The 14,418-nt window shown below is 43.5% G+C and overlaps 1 protein-coding gene across 2 annotated transcripts; it reads right to left on the reverse strand.

The window, feature by feature from the left end:
- Nucleotides 1-431: 431 nt before the first annotated feature.
- On the reverse strand, nucleotides 432-14,195 carry LOC128896355 (uncharacterized). Of its 2 annotated transcripts, none has more exons than XM_054159697.1 (4): nucleotides 11,291-14,195; nucleotides 6,649-6,773; nucleotides 6,464-6,548; nucleotides 432-2,142 (listed from the first exon to the last, which is right to left on the reverse strand). In XM_054159697.1, exons 3-4 carry the CDS (start codon nucleotides 6,506-6,508, stop codon nucleotides 442-444), a joined length of 1,746 nt encoding a protein of 581 aa, XP_054015672.1. In that variant the 5' UTR covers nucleotides 6,509-6,548; nucleotides 6,649-6,773; nucleotides 11,291-14,195; the 3' UTR covers nucleotides 432-441. The 2 variants fall into 2 exon arrangements, with proteins under 2 accessions (XP_054015672.1, XP_054015673.1); XM_054159698.1 differs by lacking the exon at nucleotides 11,291-14,195 and adding an exon at nucleotides 9,531-9,592.
- Between the last annotated feature and the right edge of the window lie 223 nt (nucleotides 14,196-14,418).

Below are 14,418 nucleotides of genomic sequence, written 5' to 3' on the forward strand. Positions count from 1 at the left end.
TATAATTCATCGACTATCAGGGATGGGTTCCCAAAAGTGTGCACGCAAATAAACAAATTTATTTGAAAATATAAGATTCTTTGAAAGCTTGCTGAATTTTTGATGAAAACTGAAACCCATAAATATAGAAAAAATTGGCAAGAAAATGTCTGTTATTGTAAAATATATATAACACCAAAAAAGTACAACAATTAGACTTCCAAAGATGTACGAATCGATCGACAATGATGAAAAAGAACTATGGCTACTAAACGTACCCACGACGATCATCGATACCACAAAAAGGAGAAACACCTAGCTAAACAGAGCTACATTTCGATCACAATCGGAATACAGATCAGGAACGTGGTCGTTCGAATACCTTTTGAGACACACTTCGCCCATCCCTGGTCGACAACGCGACCCGTGCAACCTCCTTCCAAATGCTACATCCGTTTGTACTTATGAATAGAAACACGTCCTCGTCGATTTTTTGGGGGCATTCTGTTCGCCGGCGTGATACGCGGCCGCCTTTCTAGCTTTTCCTGAGAACGGTCTCAGACGTAGACAGAGGTAGGTAGACAATATACACGAGGAAAGTAACACGGCGAGTAGTACTATGAGAGTGACAGCGAAGCCTGGTGTGGTCATACAAATCATCGCCGAACTCGCCGTGTTGTCGTTGCGGACAGGAAACACCATCGTCGGTCCATTAGAATCACCATTGTTGGACTCGTCGATGGAGAAGGTCAAATCGCCGGTTGAAACCACGCGTATTATCCGATTGACCCCGACAGCCTTCTGAGGAGTCGGCACTATTTCTCGTGACTTCCTCCGCCTCTCGTCCCGTGGACGTCCTGCAGTCGCTTGCAAGTATGCTTCCAGGGGAAGCGGGATTGGTGGGGGGAGACCGTAGCTGGAATCGAGGTGGCCGTTAGACGGGGAATGGTGATTCTCCAGAAGACCCTGGGACTCCAGCAACAAAGGGGACTCGGAGCACTGCTCTGGGCACTGATATCGACATATCTGTATCGTGCACTGGAAGTGAACCTCCATCGAGTCTGGGAATTTGAATGCCTGGAAATGTGCGTAGGAAAGAACCGACGCGGACGCGCCGAAGTTCTTGATCTTGGTGAACCGCGACATCAGCTTGGGCCTCGTGATACAGCCCCTCTGATCCACCAGCTGTATCGGTGCCCGTTTGCCATCGTGGGCCATGCAGTTCCTCACTAGCATGTCGAACTTGGAGTCGTCGTCCTTAATCGCGAGCACCATCGTCATCGTCTGACCGATCTTAACCAGACCGGAGACCTCGGACGCCCATGGACCCTTCCCCACCTGTATTTGCATCCAACAGCCGACGTTGTCGCCAGCGAAATCGGCCCTCACCACGTCCAACATGTCCACCGGGAACGGACGGAACGTGACAGACTTCTCGTACAGGTCGTGCCAAGTGCACCTAAGTTTTCTTGCCTGGTCCCAGACCTCTTGGACCTGGGGATCGTATTGCACCACGATGATGTTCTCGAAGTACGTCCCCGAGCCTGATTCGGCGCCGTAGCCGTACAGACCGTTCTCGGTATTCCCAGCGGTGCCACAGGCGTGGATGCTGATCTCGAAGTTGACGGACGTCCGGCCCAAGCCAGCTGGCAAGTGCACGCAATTGACGTTGCTGTAGTGGCCCTTGCTGAACACGATGCCGTAGAACGGCTTGTCAAAGCCCAGGTAGACCTTCATCAGGTTCTTCTCGCACTTCACGTCCAACGAAATGATCTTGGGCATGTCCGGCGTGGGCGCTGGCCAGGGTTCCGCGCCCACCGCTGTGCTGATTCCGCCGCCCGTCGTGTAGATCTTGTCGATGGCCTCCGATGGCGTCTTCGAGGGCGGCAAGGGCGGCGGCGGGCCATGATAAGCGACGTTATGGTGGGGCCTCGGATGAGGAAGGCCCAGACCCCCTCGACTCGGCGGCAGTGGCAGGGGATGTCCACGCAGACCACCTGGCTTGTAATGGTTGCTACCCGTGTCCTTCTCGCCTAGCGATTCTAACGCCAGTTGATCGGAGCTGTTGATGTCGTTGTCCTGGCGGTTCAGGGCCGAATTGTCGTTCCTGTTGTCCTCTCCAGGAATCGCCTCCACCACCTCCACGTCCTCCGTTCGGGCCAGCTGTCAACAGAAAGGCGAGACGCGACGTTTATAGCAAGATGATGGATTCTGTCAAACTAGAATTGGGAAAAAATAAAATGATAATTGGGAAATTGGGTTTTCTTTCATGACTCGGTAACGTAGAATCCTCGATTGATAACTCACAAGTCGCACTGTTGGCAATGTAGAACACTTTGTCGTTAAATCTCTCGATAAATCAGGGCTCTGCATTGCCAAGCCTTATCGACAGAATGCACTACGTTACCAACGCTGTACTTTGCCAAGAGTACCTCGGTAACTGGATACATTTACACACTGTGAGTGTTGCAAAGAGTTCTTACAAACCAGTAGCTGAATATCTTCTGAGACTTTGATTTTAAATATCTCCTAAACTATTTAACGAAAGCACCCAAAGTTCTATATATCATTCTCTCCGTCATTTCAAACTCTACAGCACTCTTTTCTTTAGCCTTTCATTGTTCAAGATACACAATGACTCTAAGGTGGATTTTTCTTTAATATATGGCCCGTGGAAGGCATAAATGGGTTAAGGCGCCAAACCTCGCGACGCAGAGGTCTCTCCGCGCAAAAACAGGCGCAATTTCGTATCCCTGGCCTCCGGTCACTCAAGATCCGCTCAAAGAGCTATCTCCGGTCGTGCGCATTCCTGATGGCCAATACGGGAGACAACAGCGTCCGATCAACAAACCCGTTCCGACTGTTCGACGAATGACGGGTTCGGAGAGCCGAGGAGGGGCGACCAAACGTCGGAATAGGAGCATCGGACCTGTACGCTCGGCGTAGTGGCTGATTACGTCACGCGTGACCCTGGGGCATAACGGACCACCCGTGTCTTTAGCCGCAGGTCAATCGGTCAGCCCGAGCGCTTCGGATACACGGTTCGGTTTTCCGTCTCTGCCCTCCGCCGACATCTGCTTATCTGGTCGCGGCTTTCCAACCTACGCGTTCCATAATTCGACGAAAGCTTACTGGGTCACCTGTGAACGAACTCGTGATGGATTTCGATGACGCGCGCTCGGCTGGAAAAGACGGTGGACGTCCTTCGGGTGAAACGGCAGCGTCGCGACGATTTGCATGTCATGTCGTTCTCGTTTCGACCAAACACGCTCTCCCAGACACGGACCGAAATTCCTGGCTAGATGAAAACTTCGAACGTGGAAGAGAATGCACATTGCTTGGATGAACAGAAATTAGAATTTGATCTTTCGGAAAAACGAGTCGAAAATGTAAAATATATTCTTTTTCTTACGAGGCTTGATACTCGAGATAAAACCATTTCTTTTAAATGTATGTTTTAACGAAGAATCAGTCTACTATCGTCTACTATCTACTATTATAGTCTACTCGCTGCCAAAGGTATCCCAGATGGAAACGTAATCTCTTAATCGTTTCAGGGTAAGGACGATAACGTTGTCTTTGCACCGGGTAACACTAACGACTAGCGATTAATTCCCCGTAACGTCGGAGACCTCGAGATTAACATCGCGTTGAGAGCATTCGGCAAAAAGGGAAAATTATAGTAAGCTACGAAGAGTAATAATTATCCTCCGGCTCCTCGAGCGTTCTCGTATCCCGGAGAATTTCTTCTATCGGCTTAGAAGGTATTTCATTCATCCCATCTCTGCTCCATTCACCTCGTGGAGCCGGTGCAAAAACCATCACGCCGTATGCCGTGTGGCTGTACCATGTTGTCTGTTAACAGCCGCCATAAAATAACGAAAGAGATAATTATTAATTGAACAGATACTGACACCGGTGGCGCACGATTTCCTACCGTACTGGATATAACGAGGATTGCAGAACAGAATAATTGAGATACGACCAAGGAACCGTTCGGTGCGTCTACAACGGTTTAACTGGCTTTGCGAGCGTGCTTAGAGAGGTACGTTAAAGGCAAAGCGTTATTTCCAGACGGCGAGCATGAAGATTGGTAGAGCACTTTGTCTATAGCGCACTTTATGCCTTAAACAAACGTGAACGAGTGCCTCGCGATAATTAGTAGAAACTACTTCGTAGCCTGCGGGATTACGGCCGTCTGGAAGGCATAAACGTTGGAGATCTCAATTTCTTTGTGAAATGATATGTTTCTTCCTGTGCAGCACGGTAATAACACGGTTGATCCTTTGTTGGAATTATTATTTGCACGATAACGCACAGAGAAGAATATTTTAATGAGTAAATCGAATTACTTTTCCAGTCCACCTAATAATTACAAAATGTTACATTCCATATCGAAAAGAAATTTCCTGCTCTTCCATCGCCTGTGGAAAGAGTTTTTATCTAAATTTTTCTAATCTCTATCACTTTCTTTACAAATTTCAATTGAACATCGACGCTACTGTCCGAAAAGGATCGATTCAGCGAAGTTTGGAATGCACTCGTTTGAAAGCAAGAAGGAAGAAGGGAGAAGATCGCGAACTACTTGAAGAAAATGGAATTTTGAACCTAAGAGATAGCTCGGCAAACGAATGTTGGACATTTTATGACCGTCGCTTGACAACGACCAGCGAAGCAAAGAAGAGGGATAAATGAGTTCCGGCGCGAGTTGAGCGACGTTCGAAAGTTGAAACGAATGAAGATAACTACTTCGTGACCCATGGAAAACGAACAAAATCCATTTGCAGCGAGTCGTTACTCGCGATGAAAAATGAATTTTATTCCGCGATCGGAAATATTCGGAACAATGGCTGACTGAACTTTGCCACGACGCGGATAATGGTCGTTGTTTGGTGTCTGTGAAACGGAACTCTATTTTACTTTGTTAACCGCTTTGGGAGCGCTGGAAATACTTTATACTTTTTTATTATTGAATTATTATTCATATTAGGTTGTCACAAAAGTTTCTTTCGCGACTTGCATTCAAATATTTTGTGTGGCGCTATTTATATAAATAGACAACTTTTATCTCTCAGTAGTTGATGTTAGAACGGTAATAGAGCAAAATAGATCGTATGGATTCACTAGCTCATTGACTTTTATCGATCTGGCATTCAAAATTTGTACACTAAATGGCAAAAGGCTGTTGATAACGAGGGCGATTACATAATTGATTAAAAAAAGGAATTTATTAAAAATTTGTTTGAATTTAATGTAAAAATAAAATGAGCATTACTTTCCAGTCCACCTAATATATACGTAAGTATCCCAACCAGATGAAACATTCTTTCATGAAACTTCATGAATTCTTGAATATTTTTGCTTAAAGGAAACGAATCAAAACACCGCGTAATTCAAAGTTTTCATCTACGGACAAGGTGAAAGAGGACACGTTCCGAAATCTTATAAATTTGATGCACGAATGAATTATAGAAACTTGAAACCTGATTTCTGGTCATAAATTCCGTTGGTTGGGAGGGTCCGAAAGAATGAGCGTTGATCAAGGAGAAAAGAAAGGAATCGAAGTGGTATCGGTCCCCGTGCGCGCAGGGTGGGAAGGCAGTATCACGGAACCGGTAGTTTGGTGTGCAATTTTTGCGAGTAATCTTGTAAGACCGATTCGTGGCGAAGGCCCCGGACGGTAAAACGTTACTTCGTAGTAGACGTGGACGAGCCGGATCGAAACGCCGCGCGCCATTTCAAGACAACGACCGGGCCTCGAGTCGCCCTTAGCTCTGGGTCAGAGCACTGGGTAACGGCATTGCTGGCTATGTACCCACCGCGTATCTGGGTTATAATGTAGTAATTACCCACGCAGACATACCGACCTACCCCCCTACAAACGTCGCCGCGTGCTCTTCTTACCTCTCGACGGTTTTTGACCACCGGTCGCGATAGTTCCCGCATACTTTTTCATAAACCGCAATTCGTGCTCGCTAAAGAGGAGCACTGCGACAGAAAGCTTCTCGTGGAATGCACCTTTTTACATTTTACGAAAGATTGGGGTCATTGACAAAGGTATAGATATTTTTGTGAAATGGGTCATATTGGTAAGAGTCCGACAAACGCCCTTTTCTTAAAGACTTGTTTGACAAAATGGATCGATGGACGTATCGATACAATTCGACTACATTGTTTATAGTATAAAAATCTGTTTTTGTTTTCAAGTAAATCTGACCAAAAAATCTAATGTAATTCAATTTTCCAATATTTCTTGATACGAATTTTGTAGACCACACTTCGACGTGTATATATTCAGGTGTTATAATTATAAATGTCTACGTTAAATAATTGGTATATTGAAAATTTCCAAAATATCTTCGTAATAAAATAAAAATAATCATTCTCTAATTGTTTTCTTCCCTGATAAAAATTAAATGAATGAGATAAACCAATGATCATCAAATTTTATGTTACAAACAAAATTTAAAATGGGTTTACTTACCCCCTTTAGTAGGAGACAGGCAAAAATGAAGATTCGCCACCGCATGCTGTACTAGCGTCCACGGTGGAGCACTATAAACCCGCCCCTGAAAGAATACGTTGCTCCCATTTAAAGAACCGTCTACACGATGTAACTTATACTTAAAATTAATTAGAGATAATAATAATCGATCTAGTTACACGTACCTATACCAATAATCTCGTCTGTTTTATTATTCGACCCGTCCAATACAAGTTCTACTTCTGCACTCGAAGTCAGTCGATGAAATCTTCTGGTATTCCCCTTATGAAGAGATTGACGCTTAGTCGATCTGCAATACAATATAAAGAAAAAAAACCATCAAATTATATAATATTTGATATATTTGTCATGCTGATACAGAATGAAGATAATTGAGAAAAATATGATGTAACGCCATTTCCTAATTTTTCTCGTTAGAAATTTTAGACAATATACTTCAATGTCTATATATTCATGCATTTAAATTTTTGAACTGCCTTCGTTAAATAGTTTCTACGTTAAAAATTCCTCCAAATTGGCCTGATTTTCGGAGGGTCAAGAAAGTAAAGTTTATACGCCTTAAAACGTAAGTGGACCATGCCTTTCTAGATGTCTGGGACGTTGTACAGCATTCCCGATGAATGTGCAAACGGAACGTCATAGTTAGTTGTTAGTAGAAAATACTGAACACCGAACGGACGAACCGGTCCATCATCAGGACGCCTGGTTCGTGTTTAATCGCCAATTATCAGACACGTTCGCCTCGTGCAACCACTGGGCCACCTGTCCCAAATTCCTGCCGAATGTCCGGGTTTTCGCTCCGTTACCTCGTTGTACTCATGACACCCGACTGCCACGATCGACATCTATAGGTATGAACTGAATCCGTAGAACCGACGCCCGGAAAATCGGGGATCTCTGCTTCCTGCCATTCGTTATTGAATTTTTCTCTTTCTTCGCGAGTCAAAAGTAAAGATTTTCTATACATAATCACCTAACGGTTAGCGCACAAAGTAAGTCAAGCAAATGGCAATTTTATATTTAGAAGATCTCTAAATTATCTGTCAAGTAATATTATTTTGTAAATTTTTCTCCAAGAATTGTTTCTGCTGAAGAGAAACTTGAAAGCTGTTTTCTGAGTTACGAATTTTGAAGTCATTCGTGTGACCTCTAATTTCAGTTGCGCTAATGGTTGAGTCATTGTGCGAAGCCATTAATACTCGAACTTCCTTTCAAGATGGCTATTTAGGTCCACGAAGTCTCTCTGCAGACGCTCGACGGCGAGTAAACATGATGTCCCGTATTTCGTAGTGCAACCAGAATGGGGTAATTCCTTGTTTAAAAATAAGTCGAAAATAACCATTCGTAGATGATTACTTTTGAAAATATGTGGGTCATCCACCCATTTTAAGTAATATTCAGTTAATTTCGATCAAGACGTTGTCGTTTAAAGTTTGTCAATCGAGTGTGCCAAATATTTTCCAAATGAAATTTTCCAATTATCTGGAGAATGAAGACTCGTAGAAAAAAATTTTGTTGGACATTTTCACTAATTTTTAGTTGAAGAACGTTACGATATGTTCTTTTATTATGAACAAAATTCAATTAATGTTTTCAATTTATTTTTAAAGGATCGCTCGCTTTCTATGCTACGAATTATGGAACACCCCGTACACTCTCCATCTATAGAGAGCAAAGAAGAGGTCGCGAAGACGCGCTAGGTGGTTGTGTTCGTCGGAATTATTCAGTAGGTTCAAGGTGCACGCGAGACATTGCGCGAATGTAGGCAAGTAGGTTTCCATCTATCGGGCTTCAACGTTCGTACCGAATCCACTTACACGGATCCAAAGCTAAAACCGTCCCCGCCAATGGGCTCTCGTTCGATTCCAGCTCGGACAATAGACGATACGTGCGACAAATCACCGATTTGGGAGCTGAGTGGCTGTTTGTCTGCCATTTCGATGGTAGCGCGTTGGGAATTTCTAAAAGACCACGAACAATCCATTTCGGACGCCCTATTGATCTCTGCGCGCTTTTCGGTCGGATCGAGTGTATTTCCACGCCATTTCCATTCATACCGTCGACACCTGAGAAATTTTTACCTACGAACCTTGGAGAAAGCTATTCCAATTCAAAAAAAAAAAATTACGACCAAATTTCTATCTACGGAAAGACACGTTTTAAAAGTCCCTGATTACGCTCCGACTATTTAAATAAAAATTTACCCTCTTTGTTATTTATCTACCCATCTCTGGTATGAAGCGAAAGGAAATTATGATCGACGGATTATGATCTATAACGAATTCCGTTAGCAAAATCGCACGTCTCGTTTATTACTGACACGCATTAGTTATTATTTAACTTAACAATTCGCGGCACGATAGACGACGACACCTGTTCTTTCTTTCACCTCGGGTGCCGGTCCTTGAATAAAAATCACTGCTGGCTGTTTACGCGTCCGTTGTTCCACGCTAACCATGAATCGGGCACGGCGAAGATGTGGCGTGGTGCCAAATACATATAACGGTTCTGCCGGTGTGGTAATTTCGAAGTCAGGCATTCGCATAATGAGTGCGTACCTAATAGTGACCCATATAGAATGGAGCCGAGGAAATATCACGTTCCCCTTTCTTTCGGGCGGTGACACCACCAACTATGTGACTTTTAAAAATGTTTAACGCGAATACCCTTGATAAATCTAATTGGATCGACCAACAAAACGATCAAATTATAATTGTACAGTATAAAACAATTGCAGTTATAATTTCACTGCCTTCCCAAAGAACAAGATAAAGGACCTTAATCTCTTCTTAAGCACTGCATCGATCGCCTTGACTACAAACATGTGCTAATAAACTTGATGCTCGGCGAACACGCAGTTTATCCCTTCAGAGAGGCGTTTGTTAGCAATCGTCAATGGAGTGCGGAAGGAATAAACGATACGTAGATAATCTACATTACTTTATCGTGTGCAACACACCAAGCATGCGGTAATCGAGCGTAACGTAACAAATTGACAACTCGATGACAACTCGATGCACTTTCGATGTAAAGGTGTCGTATTTACCGATCGATCGTGCGAGATATAGCCGATGGTACTCGATGAATATCGTCTACCGTTATCGTCGGCCGTGTCGACTGCCGATTGACTCTCCTTCTTTTCTATGCGCTAGGATTTTACGACCATCGTCAATCACGATTTAGTTACTCCAACACAATCATCACCCCTTGTACCCTTCGGCTACATCGATTGAATAACGACCCGGGAAATTGCTAAGTCCAGCGTGATTAATCATTCGATGATCTCAAGTAGGTATCGGTTAGCAACGATCAAACTCGTGTTTTTGTTAGTATGATGGAAGACTCGCGTATTGTTCCGGAATTTTTTGTGTGGAACAAACACTGAAGAATTATATAATTTGAATAGATGATAAATCGAATAAAAGAGATAAAATGATAACCCTTTCACTTTTTTGTTTCACATAAATCAACCCTGAGTGGCGATGGCTGCAATAAACGTGCTAGTGGAACACCATTTTATATATTATATATTTAATTTTCAGCTTTCTACATTGCATAGTTTTCATATTAAAAATTCCCAAAAACTTATTTTAATCTACCTCTCCAATTGCACCCGATTTACCAAACATCAAAGATAAGTACACCGAGACCAATTTCTGTACCCCTCGCCTTCAAAGGTACCGCCATCCAAAAAATCCCGCATCTCAACAAAGCATACACAGACACATATAAAAAATTTGAAACCGATATCTGTGATACTTCTTCCTGAATAAAATCTGAAACATCACCGATATATACTAGGACTTCCAACTAGCTAGACACCTTAACGGTCACCCCTACTCTCAATTAGTCCCCTGAATCGATGTTTTACCGTATTGGAACGTGTTACGCGAAGAGAGGGACAATATTTCTTGCGCGAGTGTTCGCTCGATTGGCAAGAAAATGGACACAAGTCGAATCGTAAGATGTGCGAACGCGTGCATCGTTGACTTCCAAAACGGACTCCGCGAGATTAGCCCCGACAGCCGAGCGACCGCCAACTGTTGCGGTGCGCATTCAATAGAATGAAAGCGGTCACCACGTGGTCGGTTATAACGCGTCGAACATCCCGGCGGCGCGTCATATAATTTCTACGGGACGAGGTTGCACAGCCTCTGTCATTACCAGCTAATTAGAGGGACAAACGACGACGGTTCCGCTGCAAATAATAGCTTAATCAATGGCGCGACGATAATTGGATTACCACCTAGCACGCGATAATTACTCGTTAAATCCGCGGCGTCGTGTGATAAATGCTTCCGACAAGTACCGCGAACGATCGCCTATTCGAATGTAATTGACGACACGCCGCTGGCACCGTGCGTTAACGATTCCGGATAACTGGTTGCATTGCCATCGCGACAATTAATTAGAAAAACCGAAAATACAGTTTACGTCTCGCTCGAGTGAACTACCACCAGGTGACAGAAGACGAGTTATCGGACGAGAGAGCAACGGTGGAGAAAACGTGCCTCGTCAGGTTGTTAACGCTTCGACCACACGTGGAGTCCTCCTTGGAACGTTGCTACCGCGAGGCTTGCCATCCCGGACAACGTTGAACGCGAACATGATTAATGATAGATTTGCATTTCGCCGAGAGGAAAAAGACGAAACGTGTGTCCTCATCGAAAAAAAGTAATATTTATTACAAGAGGTTACACTATTCACTCGCGAACGACGAGTATCTTTCGAGAAATGAAACTGGGACGCAAGCACGAGATCCAGACGAAACACGGATGGGATTGAATGAGGTGAAAAGTGTCTTACGTTTCTCCAACAGGCTGCTCTTCACCTTATCCCGTGTGTCAGAGGCGTACGGCGCGGAGAAAGAGGTCTCGAGGAACGCACCGCACTGATCGAAGCACCATGCGCAAAGAGATCTCCGCGTACCCGCGCGGTAGGAGGCACTCTAAAGCGCAGACGGTTGATCTCAGTCGATTTCAGTCGCGAAAACGAGGACGAAATCGTGGAACAGGCGAGAAGGCAGGACCACGTTTTACCAGCCACTTGCCACCGGCAACTTGTATCCGTGCTGCGCGCGTTTCGCTTGTTACGCGTCGTTCGACGACGCCCGCGCGAGTGATCTCGTCTCTTAAAAGCGACGCGCCGCGATATCTGTCGCGGGCCAGCTAGAAAGACGCGTTGCGGCGTGGCTGCGGCTCCGATTGTGCACGCGAGAACTCGTGGAGTCGGAATGGGGTACACCTGTCCGATATAGAGAGTATACTATAAACGTGGCGGCCCGCCCCCTGACCCAGACACATGGTACAGTTATATAGGTCCCTCGCGGCCCGGAGGATATCTCTTGTCGTTCGGGCCACACTCCTGATGACCACGACCACGGCCCGTGCTCGTACCTCCTATCCATCGTTCTTGTCCTTCTCGTTGTCCCTCTTGCCGCCTGTGTGCACGCGACTCGTCAGACATACGACGCTGTCGCGTCGTTAACGCGCGTCACATCGGCGTCTGTGTAACCGCCACCCGGTCTGCAGGTGTACACCGATCCGTCCTGTCGCTTGGGAACCTTGAACTTCGTGTTGTTGTTGTTGTTGTCCTATGACAATTTTTTAGATCACTCAGTAGACCAGAAATTACTTGAGCAAAATGACTATACAGTAGAGAGCATGAAAATTGGCACACCATATGGTTTTAGTATCTATAATAGACAATTTTTGTATCAATTGTGACAATCGTACATAGATAAGCATTTCAAAATCAATATTCTATTAAATGTCGATACCTTATTTCGCATAAGAGTACACGTTTTACATACATTTTTTACATACATTTTCGTTTATATATGTGATAAGAATCCGCAGTCCAGTAATTAATAAGGCCTGAGTTCAGACCAACGAGTTTTGTTCTTAAACAATATTTTTATATCGTAATATTTTTATATTCAACCGTGTAAAGTTGTAAAAAAAGTCACTGAAACAAAAGAAATGTATAGTTTCTGTAATGAAAAAGGTCTTAAATGTGCCCACTCGTACCTACTTCGTGTTTATAAGATTCGACGTTTTAAATTACATAAATTATGTCCCATATGCTCCAATTACCGCTTCTCCATTGAGGAATGTTTTGTACTTCGCCAGGGGCTCCAAATGGCGAAAAAGGTGATCGCCCGTTGGAGAAAGGTTCAGTGAATTTGCGGCCAGGCGTTGTCGTGAAAAAGTATGAGTCCGTGACTGTTAATCGATTCGGGTTCGTTTCGTATCAATCTTGACTTGTTGACGATATGATACTACTTTTTATTGTTTCAGCCAAGTTTCAAAGAAGAGTATTGTACTATGCATTACTTTCGGGTATACTAGAGAATAAATTTCGTTGGGTAAAATAGACCCCTTTTGTTTTACCCTCCGAGTTCCCTATTCTATCGACAGTATGGTCTATTTTAACAACAGAGTGCTCTATTTTACCAACGAAATATTCCCTCCTACGCGCGCAATCCAACTTCAGGAACATGCAACTAATTTTTATTTCAGATAAGCATTTTTATGAAAAATGGATTTCCACTGTTTCAAACCTTAAATGAAAAGGCATCCCAATCGTCTCAGTCAATAGGTGTAGCAACTACTTGTCTAGTTATGCTTTAATATACCTGTGACTTTTTGAAATTCGGTTTTGTAACGTATTTTGCATCTGTCGAAATATTCTTGTAAACGAGCTTAATGAACGCTATCCTGTCCAAAATATCCCAGACTTCAACTGGCCAGCAATTCAACACTTACAGGATTATCGAAACCCGCCTGTCATTAATAATGTTGCAAATTATAGGGTGTCCGTACTCTTTCGCGACTGACTGTACGCGTTAAGCAGACTTTGAGCCTTTCTTTCTCATTTATTATAACTGTACCGATGCTCGTGATTTACTCTCTTTTAATCGTCCCTCGGCGTTACTTTTACCGCGAATAAATGTTCAAATACCCATTAACAAAATATCGTGTATCCATTCGAAATACATGAAATACAAAATTTACGTAAACGAAACACTTTTAATATTATCGTATTATCTATGATACTATTTTCAAATGAATTTTAGAAATTGTTATCTTTCTCACGGTTTATTTTCACGTACTCGAATCGCCACTAAAGCGGAAGACCGAAGTTGCACGGCGTACTTCACGCCTCTAAGTCGTATGGCGTACTTTCATCTTAATTACCGAAGACAATGCACGCACATACGCGCACTCGATGGTATGAATGTGGTAAATGGGTGAATCAGCCGACAATCAACCGACCAACCGACCGACCGACCGACCGACCGACTGACCGCACACACATTGCTGACCTATAGGTGAGTAACCAGCCGGTACTCGTGCCTTTGTGTGTAACAATGGTTGGAATCTTATTAGCGGTGATCATTGTTCGGTTTCTCTTCCATGGATATGACGAGTCGCACGTTTTCTTCGCAAAACATTGAGTTATCCCCTCCGCATCCACAATTTTCTATACGCAGCTTCAAATAATTTATAATGGTCTTACATCGACTATAATTTTTCAGTAAAATATTATCCAATACTGTTTTCTTCTTCTTTTTTTTTAATACTTTGGTAAATTATAAGCATAAAAAGAGAAGAACCATGAAACTCGATTTAAAAAAGAAGGAATTGTTAACGTCGGTGGGAATTGTAGCAATATTCCTGCAACATTGAAAGGTTGCGTGTCATACAGGCTGTTATGTACAATGCCGAATGCAAGTATTATCACAAAGCTAATAAATAAAGTTTCCTGTTGGTTAATGTAAACTTGATGTATATTGCTGTGTGACGGCAACTTAAAAAACAGACACATTTCCATACACGAATACACTATTGATACATTAATATATTACATAATTACTGATTACTACGAGATCACAAACGATAGTTTTTGTGCACGCCGCTGTCGAACTGACT

This window comes from Hylaeus anthracinus, unplaced genomic scaffold (assembly GCF_026225885.1).
Source record: "Hylaeus anthracinus isolate JK02 unplaced genomic scaffold, UHH_iyHylAnth1.0_haploid 0, whole genome shotgun sequence".
In the NCBI taxonomy this organism is placed as follows: Eukaryota; Metazoa; Arthropoda; class Insecta; order Hymenoptera; family Colletidae; genus Hylaeus; species Hylaeus anthracinus.

What these genes read in the sequence shown, in the direction of transcription:
- LOC128896355 (XM_054159697.1), bottom strand. Translation starts at nt 6,508, where the DNA reads ATGCGGTGGCGAATCTTCATTTTTGCCTGTCTCCTACTAAAGGGG. An exon ending in CCTGTCTCCTACTAAAGGGG is followed by an intron (nt 2,143 to 6,463) that starts GTAAGTAAACCC and finishes TTCTGTTGACAG; the next exon opens with CTGGCCCGAACGGAGGACGT.